Genomic DNA, 12,752 nt, shown 5'->3' on the forward strand with positions numbered 1-12,752 from the left:
TGGGGGATGGTCAGGGTAGGAGGTACAGGCTAGATTCTCCTAGGCGTTAAACGGGCTCATTTGGTTGGTAGTGGTGGGCAAGTCATGCCTGTTTCACGGGGATCATAGTGATGGAATGGCTTGTCGATACCGGAGAAGCGAGACAGACGGTTCGATTCAGAGCCGTTGACCCTATCCAGACGGTTGGATATCCAAGACAGGACAGGACAAATCTAAGCACAACATGCACACACTCGACGCCTGAAAACACAAGAAAAAAAGACAGACAACAAAAAGACAATAAAAAGAACCCTCAACGCCGACCCGAACCCATCGTCCCATTCAATCTCCCCTTGACATCCTTATCCTCTTCCCAAAATTTATATCGCTTGATCGTCGCGCGCGAAAGCAGCATATCGAACTGGCTATCCTTCATAACGAGGAAATGCGTCCTGTATACCCGTTGCCCTTCATATACCTTCCAGGGTATTTCGGCCGTGCCAACGGGCATTTCCCAATCACCGTTGGGAAGCTGTACTTCTGAGCCCTTGTAGGGTTTGATGGGGATATTGAGGGCTTGCGGGATTTCGTCGCAGATTGCGTCTGTTGTTTTTTGGTCGTCAAAGTCTAGTATGAGGCGTCTGTATATAAGTTTTTCGTTGGTATGTTCTACTTCGCTTTCTAGAGCTAGAGGGGAACTGTAGATCTCCGTATCGTAGATGAAACGGCTGTCGCCGAAATCGAACGCTGTTATTGTGCCGCCGTAGTTATTTGGTGTGTAGATGGTGTGAATTGGTGGAGGGGCTTCTTGCGCATATGCGCATTGACCACAGTTATAATTGTTGTTGTGGTTGTGGTGGAAGCTCTGGTATTTCTCCTGTCGCGAACGGGAACTCCCATTGTATGCAGGTGCGGGAGGGACCTTTTTGGGATAATCCTCAGAGTATTCATCGATCACATGACGTTTGCCACGGCCGCACCATGGAACAATAGCGCATGCAATGCTCTTGCAGTATCCAGAGAAAGTCATCTGTATGGGAAAAGTGCGGGGGTAAAGAGTCAGTATTGCCAGCGAGAGCCACTAAAGATGACGTTGTTAAGAACGAAAACACAATATAAAAAGGAAAACGTGGGTCGAACTTTTGGTATAACGTTTGGCCTTCATAAAATCGTATGATAGTTGGTATGCGAAAAGGTCAGTTCATATTAAATTGACAGGTCCTTAGAGACAAACAATGCTGCGGTGCCTCGCGTTTCACGTAACAAAGCAAAGCACGAAGGCTATTGGTTCATATAAAAAGTAAAGATCGTGTTATGTCTGGAAATGCACTTGAGGCTCAATGTGGGGGCGCTGGAAACACATCAAGCTGGAAGGATGGGGATAGTGACCAGGCTGGAGGGGAAACGCAGTGTAAAAGTTTCACACAGGCTGTCAGACCTCCTTGCCACGCCTAAGCGAGATGCATGTGGCCTAACGGTAACCGGCCTTCTCGAATGTACCGTATTGGCTGGAGGGAAAGGCATCCATAAGAATGAGCCTTGCCCGGTCTGACATTCAAGAAGTTCGCCCAGACAGGGGCCGCTTTGCCCGGGCAAAGGGAGCTGGAGGGTATGGTAGTATGCAAGATTTCTATAGTTCCCAGTGTTAAGTTTCGAAGGATGACCACTTGCTAGCCAATAGAATCAATTAAGCCCAGGGCCAACCTTGCTGCGCCCCAGAATACCCGATGCCTTCCTGGGGGTCCAGGAGAGCGCTGTATGATCTTATTCGGGTGTCATTTGACAACATAAGAGGCGCCTGGGTCGTACAGTGACCGTCATCAAGGCTGACCTTCCTTCAGGGATCTTCTGTTGCTGACACTGGGGGATGAAAGCGGGAGCCAAGATAGATGGGTTCAGTGGACCTGATGCCTGCATGCCCCGAGGGTGCCAGCAGGTCAACCACAAGGCTAGCTGGAAGGAACGTCCAGGCTACAGGGCCAAAGCTCCTATGCACCACCCGGTTCTCCATTCGTCATCATTGGCTGACATGCGTTGTTTCCAATTTCAGTCGGCGCTGGGTTCGAAAAAGAAATATGCAGTGCACAAAGACCACCTCGTACTGCTCATGCACGCCAGAGGCTGTACCGACTTGATGGCCAACAAAGTGTCAGACTTCTTATCTCTAGATGTTAAAAAAGAAAAAAAAAGAGTACGTGGACACAAGGCAGTAATGCAAACGCAACTTCAAAGCAGAATTGACTAATACTATGATAATCGGTGGCCAGCGTATCGATTCCAGCTATGCCAGAGTTCTTGCGCCTTAACGAGTCGAAGATGCAGACTGTGCATTCTGAATCCTGTCATTCTGCCTTCGCTTAAAATCATCGCCGCTCTGCTGTGCTTTCTTTCTTCTCTCGGCGTCGGTTTTTTTCGCTTCTTCTTCTCGCTTCTCCCTATCTAGATCCCGGGGGAGTTAGCATTTAAAATACGTAACACTGGCTCCGCGGAGTTTGCTTCGAAACAAAGAAGAAAAAAACTTTAAATAATATAAAAAAAAGAAGGAAAACCACTAACCATCCGACCCATTATAATGGTAAAGTGTAGGAGCCCCCAAGTGAACTGTTGTTCCATCATCAGAAGGAAGACGGAATCTCTCCCTCCAGCCATGCCCCAGAATTATCTGGAATCGATCTCCATAAAGCCCGTGCTCGCTTTCAGAGACGTAAAATGAAGCAACACGGGTCCATGGCCTGTCTATTGATCTGACCTGCAGCTCCACCATGCTCTGAACCGTGTATAAGGCGGACTGAGAGTCTTGAATGGTTGTGGATGGATAGCCAGCGATGTTATCCAGCCCCAGATACCCATGTATGTGCTTCCAGCATTGGTGGAGGATGATGTTTCCTGCAACGGTATCGTCGATCGCTGCATCAAGAGATGCTCCTTCGCTGCCGTGGTCGGGGTTCCAGACTCTGACTTTGACAATGGTTCGCGTCTAGACAGGAAATGGCAGAGTCAGTAAAGTAAGTGTGTACCGCTTAGTTGGAATCAGTCTTGTCTCTTTAACAAAGACTGTCTTCCCACAAGATATCTGTATAGGAGACATAGCTACTTACCATCATGATCCGGGGTGATGGTCGGCTTTTTCACAAGTAGAAGTTGCTCCTTGAGGTTGTAGATTTGTAATAGTCGCGTCGAGCTCTGAGGTTCGGGGTCGTGGTTCTCACCCAGCTGAAGGGGAAACGAAGGCCTTCATATCTTCTCGAGAGAGCAGTTGGGTATCAAACTCTCTCCTGTTGAGCCTCATCAGGCCAAGTCAGGAGTTTATGGCGGGTGTTCCATTACAGCGTATTTGCTTCGTGCAGTGTTGTGTGTGGTTAATGCAGGCAGGGATGGGCTGGTCAATTCGTCGTCGCGACAAGGCTGTCGTCGGCGGTGTGTGCTCTCTGTAGGAGCAATGGCTCTGTCGAAAATTGAATTACTGGGATTTCGAGGCCGCTGACATCTGCCCGGCGTTGATGGAAGCGCTGTCAGTGGCGGAAGATGGCAACGAACACAGTCTATTGAAGAGGAGTGCGTTAGCCGCGAACCACACAGATAGCCACTTCAAATGGACCTATAGGACTCACCATAGAAGCCACTTGAGCCAGACGGCGCTCCACGGATCTCGATAATAGGTCCCATTCTCCGCAAAAGAAATTACACGGGTGATTGTGTCGTGAAGGGGGGTTGGGAGAAGGAGCGGGGTAACAAAAACGGTAAGGATATTGATCCTATATATGAGTACATGCCGTATAGTAAGGAAATTCAGTTCACGAACGCCGTTATACATGCAAAGAATACCAAATTGCGCCAATTCTCTGAACGCCTCTGCAAAAAGAATGAAACGCCATTCTTCATGATATGACTGCATCTCGACCTCGCCGTTGTTGTCTATACCTAATGCACATCGTATCCTCGAACGCCTTCGCAAAAATCGTTTGAACACATTATCATTCGAGGAACAACGCGGATTCTTCAGTCGGCTGCCATGCGGTGAGTCAACGCTCGATCATCATCTTCCTGCTGTCGTTTAGAGTTCTCGTGGCATTCAACCAGTTCACGTCCGGCCCTCAGCAGTTTTTCTTTCCAAAGAGTGCGTTCGCTGATCACAACGTCATGCTGATCCATGTCGACGATCAGAAAGTCGGACTTAAATGTCTTGCCGCCTTCCTTAAATTGCCATTCCAGAGCTCTTGCTATTCCCTTAGCCTTCTTTCGCCCTCCATGCAGCCCTTCACTCTCGTGACTGAAAGGCTCCTCCAAGGTTATCCGGCCATCTTTGTTCAGCCTGTCGAAATGCGAGGAAGCCATGAGACAGGGTCCATCACACCCGGTGTCGAGCAGGGCGTACACCTTGATGGCATCCCTGGGGCTGCCACGAGGCCGTCTCACACGAATATCATATACCCAATTAAAGCCGGTCGAACCATAGGGCCACGAGCCAGATTGTGAAGACTCGGGGTTGATAATGGCCGTTGAAGCGATCGAGTCTGACGGAGCACGACCGCTACTCGATAACGATCTGAGAGACGTGGCAATGGGGAACGAGAACACCCGAACAGCTACCTGTTGGGGGTCCGCGACGGCTGGGACCTGGGGGCCAGAGGTTCCATTTCGAGTTCTCGTTGATGCCTTATGCACGCACAGCTTCCCGCAGGTACAGTCAGCCTCATTCGTCGACTCGTTCTGTCGTGAGCGGAAGCGGAACACATTCGAAATTTTGGTTCGAACTCTTTTGGAGCTGTCTTTGAGAGGGTCGAAGAGAGGGTCGAAGAAAGTCTTGATGCGAGATGGTGTCTCACGGTTCCCTGCAGCTGCCCCATCATCAGTTCAACAAACCCCCCTCTCATGTGTCATGCACGGAATAGGGATAACTCACCAGCCATGGTTCTGTAGTCAGTCATGAAAAATGTCGTAGAGGAAGACTGAATTCAGGCGGGAAATGTTTGTGAGTAACGTAGGGAAGTCAACTTATGACAGCAAGTAGAGGAGCTAGCTGCACCGGGATTGGAAGGTGACAACTGGGGGGAGGCAGGTGGAGGTCTTGGCCTCGACTAGGTCGGATTTGGGGCGCAGCAACGCAGAGAGAAGCAGAGGACAAGGGAAACCAATACAATCCAAGCACGCTGACAATGACGGAGCGATGCAGCGGACTTAGCTCCAGGTTGCTCGCACGACTGCTTTGTCGACAAAAAGGTTTCCTTTCTTTTCCGACCCAAATTGAAGAGGGTCGGAACACTTATAGACAAGTACTCGCCGCTCTCTTTCGTTGAATAATGCAACACTTCAATGCGCAGGATGCATCCGTGTCCGAGTAGCCGTGTTAGAGTGGCAGCGGATGTGAGCAGGTGCAAATCAAGAAGAGTGTCGTCCAAGTATATGGATATGGGGAAGCTTTGGTGTAAACTATTGCCTTGTCACTAGCATGTGGACAAGGAACGAGAGCTCCTAAGCGCTGCCACAGTCTGTGAGGCGTTAGACCGTGCTTGGTCGACTAACAAGTGGAAATGGAAAAGAGTCGCCGGAGCGCGGAGCCAGGATGCTTACTGAAATAAGGCTAGGTCCATCAAACGCTTTGAAAAACGAATGAGGGGGGAGGAACATGGAGGACTTGCTCTTACCATTCCATGTTCCACGCCATGTCAAGGCATCTTCCATCTGTCTTGCCCACAATCCCCAGCCACTGCTTTACCAAAGCCTGAGTGAGCACTGCCTCGTCACTTGAGCCCAGGCAACAAATTAATCGAATGAGAAGAAAGTGGGCTGACTGCCCGGTCCCCGCTCTCAGGTGGTTCATCCTTCTCGTTCGCTAGGACTTTGAGTGCATGGTCCTCCCGTCAACAATACTCGTGCCTCTCCCTCCCAATTATCGTGCGGCGGGCATTTAAAATTCTAGGAAGGAAGCCCTGAACTCGTCTTATTTCCGCCGTAGAGTAAGCTGCCTGTGGCCATCACTCTGGCCATCCATATGCACTGTAAAGCGGACGAGCAGACAGCGACAGACAGCGAAATTCGCCAATTCAGCCTCGGGCGGAACTCCAATTGCCTGGGCAAAGAGCCACCCAAATGAGCTGTATCATATCCAGTAATTGCTGACCTCCTTCTCGTCGAGATCTGGTGTGTATGGAGCCATGTAGCCAATGATAGAGGTACTTTGGTTTATAAATTCAGCGGGCAATGGACGGGTGAATCAGCCAAGAATAGGACCACCGCGGATTCCCAGTAGTCCGTCTTGTTTGTTTGAGTCTCGTCGCTCGGGGCAGACTTTCTGGTGGTTAGTTGGAAGCATTGTGCTCTTCCGTTGTGCTGGACTGAGGTTGGAGTTAACTGTAAACATGACGTCATATGTATGCAGAGTAAGTAGAGTGTGCATAATCGAGGTATCAGTGTGATAAAGTTAGTGTTTGTTGACTTATACGAGTACAACCTCACCTTCACCCAGACTTCGTCCTTCGCCTTCCTCTATGCTCTTGATCAACGGTTCCCGACCGAGTAGCCATATGGTGGCTCTCCCCATCAAGACAAGCACCGCAGGTAGCATAAGAAATGTTAGTGTTAAAGAACTCGAGCAATGCCGAGAGACCAGCATTAAATCAGACAATGATGATCAGACGAGCCATCATGTTGTCAAGCAGGTACGTTCGTCACCATTGAGCTCGCCGGGTAGTCGGGTCACAATGCAATGCGATGCGATGTGATGCAAGTTGACTCCTTTAGCTCCTTTGGCTGCGTGTTGTCGGTGTCGTGGTGCCATGCCTACAGTAACTAAGACTTAACAGGGGATCGCTTTTGTTTCCTGGGTGGATAGGTAGTCTTGTTGGGAGCTCTCCAGCTCTCTTGTTTTGGATTTTTCGGAAGACGCATGCTTGGGCCCGGTGAGTGTTCTCCCGGTCATTGGATTGCTGGCTATGAGTGCTTTGCATTTCATTATCTGTATGGCTAGGATTCGCCATTTAGCTCCATCCACCCGTCCAATTCAAATTCAATTTGAGAAAGCTCTATAAGTAATCGATGTGCAAGATCATATGGGAACACCTTAACGTATCGATTGCCCTACGCCTATGGCGTCGACTATGTACATGCCCAAACGGCCACGACCCGGAACCAAAAAACGTATCTTCCTCACCCCCTAGTCATACTGTAATCGTTTCCGAATATCTCTGTCAGCATCCCAAAGCTTGTGTGTCTGGATGGATGATCGCCCTATAAGCATATCAAAATGGTTGTTCGGAATGACCAGAAATGTTGTTTCAAACTTTCTCTTCTTCTTATAAACCCTCCACTTCAACTTCACAATTCCAATTGGTTTGGCCAGGGCTCCACTGGGCAGTGGCACTTCCAATCCGTCGTATGGGGTGATAGGGAGATTCATAAGCGTTGGAATCTCGTCGGATATCGCATCGATATTGAGGTTGAAGTCGAGAAGTAAGCGGCGGTAGATGGGTTCATTTCCAAGCAGCACAATGTCGTAGGTGAAAACCCGTTGCCTGATGTTCTCAGTCAACTTTTCGGCTTCTGTGTCTGCTGTATTGTGTAGCTGTTGGCCTCTCCCAGATACCGCTGTGCGATTCCCATTCACTCGAGATTGCCGGGTCCCCTGGCTGTCTTTCGGCCATGTTCTCAGCCGACTAAAGTAGTGCTTCGAGGAAGCATTGATCTCAGAATGTCTGTTATAGCTTCGAGGAGGTTGCTCGGGGTTGAATGAAGACCGCCGGTCACAACAGGAGACAATTCCACATGCCGCATTTTTGCACGACTGGACGAAGGACATCTAGCTCGCAAGAACAATTGGTCAGAACAGTTATACTTCGAGCGACATGGTAATGAAGAGCAGTTTGAAATGAGTCTGGTGGTCACCTCTTGTAGGGAAAATAATGTAGTTAATCCTCATTTAAGGCTATCATGAGGCTTAGGTTTGATCGCAAAGCAGAGGATCGAAAGTCGTGTTCGCTATCCATTGCGTCGCCGTCAGCATCGCCTCACTAAGACGCCATCCCGTGTTTGATGGGTGCTTACTGGAAGCTCGTTGAAGCTGTTTCAACGTCGAAACAAGATGGAAGATGAAATCAGTAAAGTCCCATCGTGGGGGGGGGTGATACGGCAAGTTTCGGCCAATCGAATGCAAAAAGAAAACTGCAAGGATTGTTGATTGCTTTTAGCCTCGTCTGACAGACTTCACACCGTGCTTCCATGGAGAAAATGCCGCAAGATGAACCCAAGGATTAGGCTGCCTTCAACGCATCGCTGTTCTTTGGCCTAGGTCTTCTCCTGGCCGTCTTGTCCGTTGACTGAAACCGGTAGGATGGAAGCGATTGGAGGCTTTGAGGGAACTGCCAGTCATGGGTGGCTAGGTTGATCCTTCCTCCTTTGTCCACCTGCAGGCCAAGCAAGACACCTCATTTTCAAATGTCGCAGCCGCTCCCAAAAGCAACTCGGTACTGAGAAGCCTAAGGCTAGAAAAAGAAAAGGAGCCTAGCATTCGGTCTAAATTATCGGCCTCGTGGAAGTAGCAAATAATAGCATATCATTAGGCGCCCATAATTTGAAACCCGGCCATATCAACATAGAACCATTCATAGGAACGCCCGTTCCCTCGTAAGCCCCTCTTCGCGCCAGTATCTCTTCTGTTTGCACTGTCTACGCATACCGAACGCCATCAGACAAAATAATTCCTCTATCGGAAAACGGATCAATCCCAATGCAGATGCCATGCATGGAGTATGTTGCGCCTCGGGACTTCATGCACCCGAACTTGTTCTTGAAGCATCTTCTCTCTGCCGTCTCTCGCTATGCAGGTGACATCGAACATCGGCACCGACCTCAAGCGGGCAGTAAATACCGCCGTATTGTGTCGCTGCCAATAAAGACATCGAAACCATCGTTCTCCACGACAAAAAAATCCGAGGTATAAGTGCGAGGCCCATTTCTGAAGTGCCATTCCACGTTGCGTGCCATACCTCGGACTGAGATTGAGCTTGGCCCTGTGGGAGTGACATAGGTGCTACCAACAGGCTCCAGACTACCTCGCCGACCACCTTCGCTCAGCCTTTCCCAAGCCTTACTGCCCATGATATTGGCTTTCAGAAACTGAGTCTCGAAGGATGCCGTAGCCTGTTGGGCCTTTCCGGGCTTGTTTCCGTGAAACCTCATAAGGATATGAGGCCCCTCAGTGACGCCAATGCCGAAGCTAAGTTGCTCGATCGATAGTGCCGATCGGTCGGGATTCCTTGCACAAGACTCATGAACGATGGTACCCGCTCCCCCCACCGCTCGACACCGACGAAGACTGGAGAATGCTTGGGAAAATGAACGTGAAGCTGGCCGGGGCTGCTCGTTGGTAAGAAATGCTGGAAGGTATCCAATCGAGCCCTGGATATTCGGTTTTGATGGCGGTGACTCTACTTTATGGGAGATATGCTCCGCAGACTGCTGTGACCCCTTGGATGGTCCCAGCGGGTTGGGCATCCAATGCAAGAGGCCCTTCAATCCTCCCCTAATAGCACGACCATAATTCTTCAGGGAAGCAAGGGCTGCAGGTCTCGGGTTCCGACATGATGACGGCAGGGCCTCCTGTGTGTTTTCTGAGATTCGAGCTGTATGGAAAGTCAGTCACACCCAAGCAGAACGTAGATACTCTGGTCCAGATTCAAAATAGGAGAGACGTACAAGGCATGATGCAAATTCGGAAACTAGGTAGTCTGGTAATATTCAGAAATATATAGTGTTGAGCACATTGAGAAGACTGGGGAGCATCGGGGAAGCGACGATCATCAGAAGCGATGAAAACTGGGGTTGCAGGTAGCTATCCGCGCCCGGTGACAGCGGTGGCTCAGCGCTCCACTAGTTTGATGAGAGCAAAGGGGGGGCGATTTGCTTGATCGGGGTCAGGGTGTTTAGTACACGCTGGAGGGTGAATTCGAAGGGCAAAATGCGGAAGGCTTCTAGAAAGCAAGAAGGTGGAACAACGGGGGTGGGATGACTTTATGACAGCAGAGGGCCGCCAGAACCACAGCCCAGGTACCTCCTCTGCAGAAAGTGAAAGTCCCACTATCGAGCCGACTAATCGATTGTTTATCTTCAGTGGGAAAGATGGGGACAGTATAGATCTCCCTTTCTCTGAAGTTCGACAATGAAAGGAACTGAAAGCCATTGACTGTCTTCAGCGGGAGAGCAACGCCTGCAGCACAGCCGGTCCGTTGGTGGCTCTCAGCCACACAGAAGCCCGAGTTGTGTCGTTGTCACCCAGCCTTTTGCCTCGTAGAAGGGCATCGTTGCCCTACTAGGAAGTGAAGGGTCTGCTCGGTCATACAACGCAGATACTCTTCCCTAGTCATAACCAGTAAGCATCACGATGTTTCTAGCCGACCCATCAGTCTTTTTGTCAAGGCTTCTGTAGTCTTGCTCGTAATTGGGTGAAGTAGCGTACCTGACGTCTCTCAAGTTTCGATGAAACTCTGTCTCAGAGATCCAAAGCGTTCCCCTCCTTGACTGCTGCCTGCACCTGCCGCTCGAAGGATAGTAATTGCTTTTTCTCTGATTATTACTCTTTATGTTCTGCCATGTGAAAAATCTGGCTACGAACGTGCTGCAGAGGTTGCGGAGGATTCTCTCCAAAACAGGTGATGTGTGAACTCGAGTGCATGTGAATATGAACAGTGGCATTAAAGTGATTACTAAGACTAATATGTACATTACCATGACAGAAGAATAACATGACCATTGCCGCCGAAAAACTTCATCTCAAAATCAATCTTCTTCATCCACTCCTTATTTCTTGTTGTTCGTCAGTCCGAGAGAGTCCGTCAAGGACGTCAATCCCAGGTTTCCAAGAAGCTTATTGAGTCCCAGTCCACCGAGCAGACCGTTGACCAGAGGTCCCAGACCAAGACCCTCGAGCAAGCGGCCAACCAAGCCCAAAACACCAGTGAGCAGAAGACCGACAGCGGCGATGATCTGGAAGAGGGGCTCGCTGAGGAGACCCCAGAGTGGGTTGAGAGCCTTCTTTGCATGAGGCATTCCGTCGATCTTGCGCTTTCCGTTCTCGATGGTCCTCAGGACGGAGTCGCTGAGCTCCTTGAGCTTCTCGGCAAGGGCGTGTTCTTCGGGAGAAGCCTCGTGGGAAGCAGCGCGGGCCTTTGCGTTGGCAGCGACGTGGCCATCAGGGTCAAGAGCACGGATGGCTCCGTTGCATTCTTGCAGGATACTGTTAGCCTCTTCGAGCAGAGGCTTCACATTCTTGACGAGTTGCTCCTCGTCGAGCTCGTCCTTGGGGGTCTTCTCCGCGCGGTCAACGTGCTACACAACAGTTAGTCATTCATCTTCTGACTTGGTTTTGGTGTTTACTCACGTCTGTGATCTGCTTGCAGATCGGTCCAACCTTGTCCAAGGTCTGTCCAACAATGGCCGACATCTTCTTAGCCAAGTCCCTATCCTCCGCCGCCTTCCTCTCAGCCTCCTGCTCTTCGGGGGATGGTCCCTCTGGCTCCGGCTCCTCCTCCGGCTCGGGCTCTGGCATATGTTCCAGCAGAGTGCACTGGCCGATCTTGTTGCCGTCGTTGTCAACAACATAACCGTTGTCATCGATCTCCTTGCCAATGAGGCTGCTGAGGTTGCCCTCGGTCAATTTACCGATGAGGTTGCCATCAGCGTCGCGCACTTCACCCTCGCGGTTGACCTTGCGACCGGACATGGGGTTGACGTCGCGCTTCTTCTCCTCTGGCTCCCAACGCTCGGCCTTACCGATAACGTTTCCGCTCTTGTCGAGGATTTCACCGTCCTCGTCGACCTTGCGGCCAGCGAGCTTGGTGGCATCGCCTTCGATAACACGACCAACAATCTTGCCAGATGGGTCTTGGACAACACCGTCCTTGCCGACGGTGAGGTTCTCGAAACCATAGAATTCACCTTCGGGTTTCTCCTGCTCGTCACCGGGGATGAGCTCGGCTCTGCCGATGACCTTGCCGTCGTCACCCCAGATCTGGCCCTTGCCGTCAACCTTTCGGCCCGCAAGACGCTTGCCGTCTCCTGAGACAATACGGCCAAAGACCTTGCCGTGCTCATCGACGACGTTGCCGGCCTTGTTGACGGTCTTGCCCTCAAGGCTAGACAGGTCCTCTTCTTCAGGCTGCTCCTCCTCGGGCTCCTCGTAGGGTTCAGCGTGACCCTTGACGCTGCCGTGCTGATCGGTAACATCTCCGTCTTCATCGACAGGACGGCCAATAAGCTTCTTCTCATCGCCTTCCGTCAGCTTACCCACACGGTGGCCGGCGGCGTCTTCGACGAAACCATCCTTGACAACGTGGAGGCCTTCAAGGCCAGCGAACGGGGGCTCCTCACCGTAGTCCTCGGTGGGGATCGTCTTGGCCTTTCCGATGACATTGCCGCGGCTGTCCCAGAACTGACCCTTGTCGTCGAGCTTGCATCCGAGACGAGAGAGCTTCTTGGGGTCGCCTTCGACCAACTCACCGACGGGCTTGCCAGAGTCGCGGTCGACGATCTTACCGGCCTTGTTGCAAGTCAGGCCTTCAAGAGATGAGATAGGGGGGAGGTCGTCCTCGACGTCGTCGGCTGCGTCTTCGCCAGTCTTTTCGGCGTCTTCAGCAGTCTCATCGGTCTTTTTCTCGGGGTCTTCAATGTCTCCCTTGAACTCGCTGATAAGATCTGCCTGGCCGATGGTCTCGTTATCGTCGTTGGCAATCTTTCCACCTTCTTTGATCTTTCCGCCAACGGCATCCTCACCACCTTCAGTG

The 12,752-nt window shown here is 50.9% G+C and overlaps 6 protein-coding genes across 6 annotated transcripts in view; all 6 read right to left on the reverse strand.

The window, feature by feature from the left end:
• Window positions 1-58: 58 nt before the first annotated feature.
• On the reverse strand, window positions 59-1,131 carry BDV14DRAFT_177132 (uncharacterized protein). Its single transcript, XM_073769365.1, has one exon. It carries the CDS (start codon window positions 1,007-1,009, stop codon window positions 293-295), a length of 717 nt encoding a protein of 238 aa, XP_073626031.1. The 5' UTR covers window positions 1,010-1,131; the 3' UTR covers window positions 59-292.
• Window positions 1,132-2,105: 974 nt separating this feature from the next.
• BDV14DRAFT_177137 (uncharacterized protein) lies at window positions 2,106-3,699 on the reverse strand. The gene is made up of 4 exons (XM_073769366.1): window positions 3,591-3,699; window positions 3,078-3,521; window positions 2,536-2,956; window positions 2,106-2,418 (listed from the first exon to the last, which is right to left on the reverse strand). The coding sequence occupies exons 2-4, from the start codon at window positions 3,081-3,083 to the stop codon at window positions 2,282-2,284; spliced, it is 564 nt and encodes a 187-aa protein (XP_073626032.1). The 5' UTR covers window positions 3,084-3,521; window positions 3,591-3,699; the 3' UTR covers window positions 2,106-2,281.
• Window positions 3,700-3,978: 279 nt separating this feature from the next.
• BDV14DRAFT_202111 (retropepsin-like aspartic protease) lies at window positions 3,979-4,889 on the reverse strand (the record flags this gene model as incomplete). The annotated part of the gene is made up of 2 exons (XM_073773926.1): window positions 3,979-4,817; window positions 4,883-4,889. 2 exons carry the CDS (start codon window positions 4,887-4,889, stop codon window positions 3,979-3,981), a joined length of 846 nt encoding a protein of 281 aa, XP_073626033.1.
• Window positions 4,890-7,069: 2,180 nt separating this feature from the next.
• BDV14DRAFT_93693 (uncharacterized protein) lies at window positions 7,070-8,359 on the reverse strand. The gene is made up of 2 exons (XM_073777893.1): window positions 7,861-8,359; window positions 7,070-7,774 (listed from the first exon to the last, which is right to left on the reverse strand). The coding sequence occupies exon 2, from the start codon at window positions 7,772-7,774 to the stop codon at window positions 7,133-7,135; it is 642 nt and encodes a 213-aa protein (XP_073626034.1). The 5' UTR covers window positions 7,861-8,359; the 3' UTR covers window positions 7,070-7,132.
• A 464-nt stretch (window positions 8,360-8,823) lies between these two features.
• BDV14DRAFT_202113 (uncharacterized protein) lies at window positions 8,824-9,676 on the reverse strand (the record flags this gene model as incomplete). The annotated part of the gene is made up of 2 exons (XM_073773927.1): window positions 8,824-9,596; window positions 9,670-9,676. The coding sequence occupies 2 exons, from the start codon at window positions 9,674-9,676 to the stop codon at window positions 8,824-8,826; spliced, it is 780 nt and encodes a 259-aa protein (XP_073626035.1).
• A 938-nt stretch (window positions 9,677-10,614) lies between these two features.
• Window positions 10,615-12,752, reverse strand: part of BDV14DRAFT_93678 (LEA domain protein) — a 4,086-nt gene continuing 1,948 nt past the window's right edge. The window contains exons 2-3 of the mRNA XM_073777892.1: window positions 11,351-12,752; window positions 10,615-11,298 (exon numbers count right to left, since the gene is read on the reverse strand). The exon at window positions 11,351-12,752 is cut by the window's right edge and continues 17 nt beyond it. Coding sequence (XP_073626036.1) covers window positions 10,771-11,298; window positions 11,351-12,752 — 1,930 coding nt within the window. The 3' untranslated portion in view covers window positions 10,615-10,770. The remainder of the gene's footprint in view (window positions 11,299-11,350) is intronic.

This window comes from Aspergillus stella-maris (assembly GCF_047715825.1).
Source record: "Aspergillus stella-maris strain CBS 113639 unplaced genomic scaffold BDV14scaffold_44, whole genome shotgun sequence".
NCBI classification, from domain to species: Eukaryota; Fungi; Ascomycota; class Eurotiomycetes; order Eurotiales; family Aspergillaceae; genus Aspergillus; species Aspergillus stella-maris.

Coding starts and splice junctions, on each gene's coding strand:
- BDV14DRAFT_177132 (XM_073769365.1), bottom strand. CDS start 1,009: ATGACTTTCTCTGGATACTGCAAGAGCATTGCATGCGCTATTGTTCCA.
- BDV14DRAFT_177137 (XM_073769366.1), bottom strand. Junction 2,419..2,535: donor CCATTATAATGGGTCGGATG/GTTAGTGGTTTT, acceptor CCCGGGATCTAG/ATAGGGAGAAGCGAGAAGAA.
- BDV14DRAFT_93693 (XM_073777893.1), bottom strand. CDS start 7,774: ATGTCCTTCGTCCAGTCGTGCAAAAATGCGGCATGTGGAATTGTCTCC.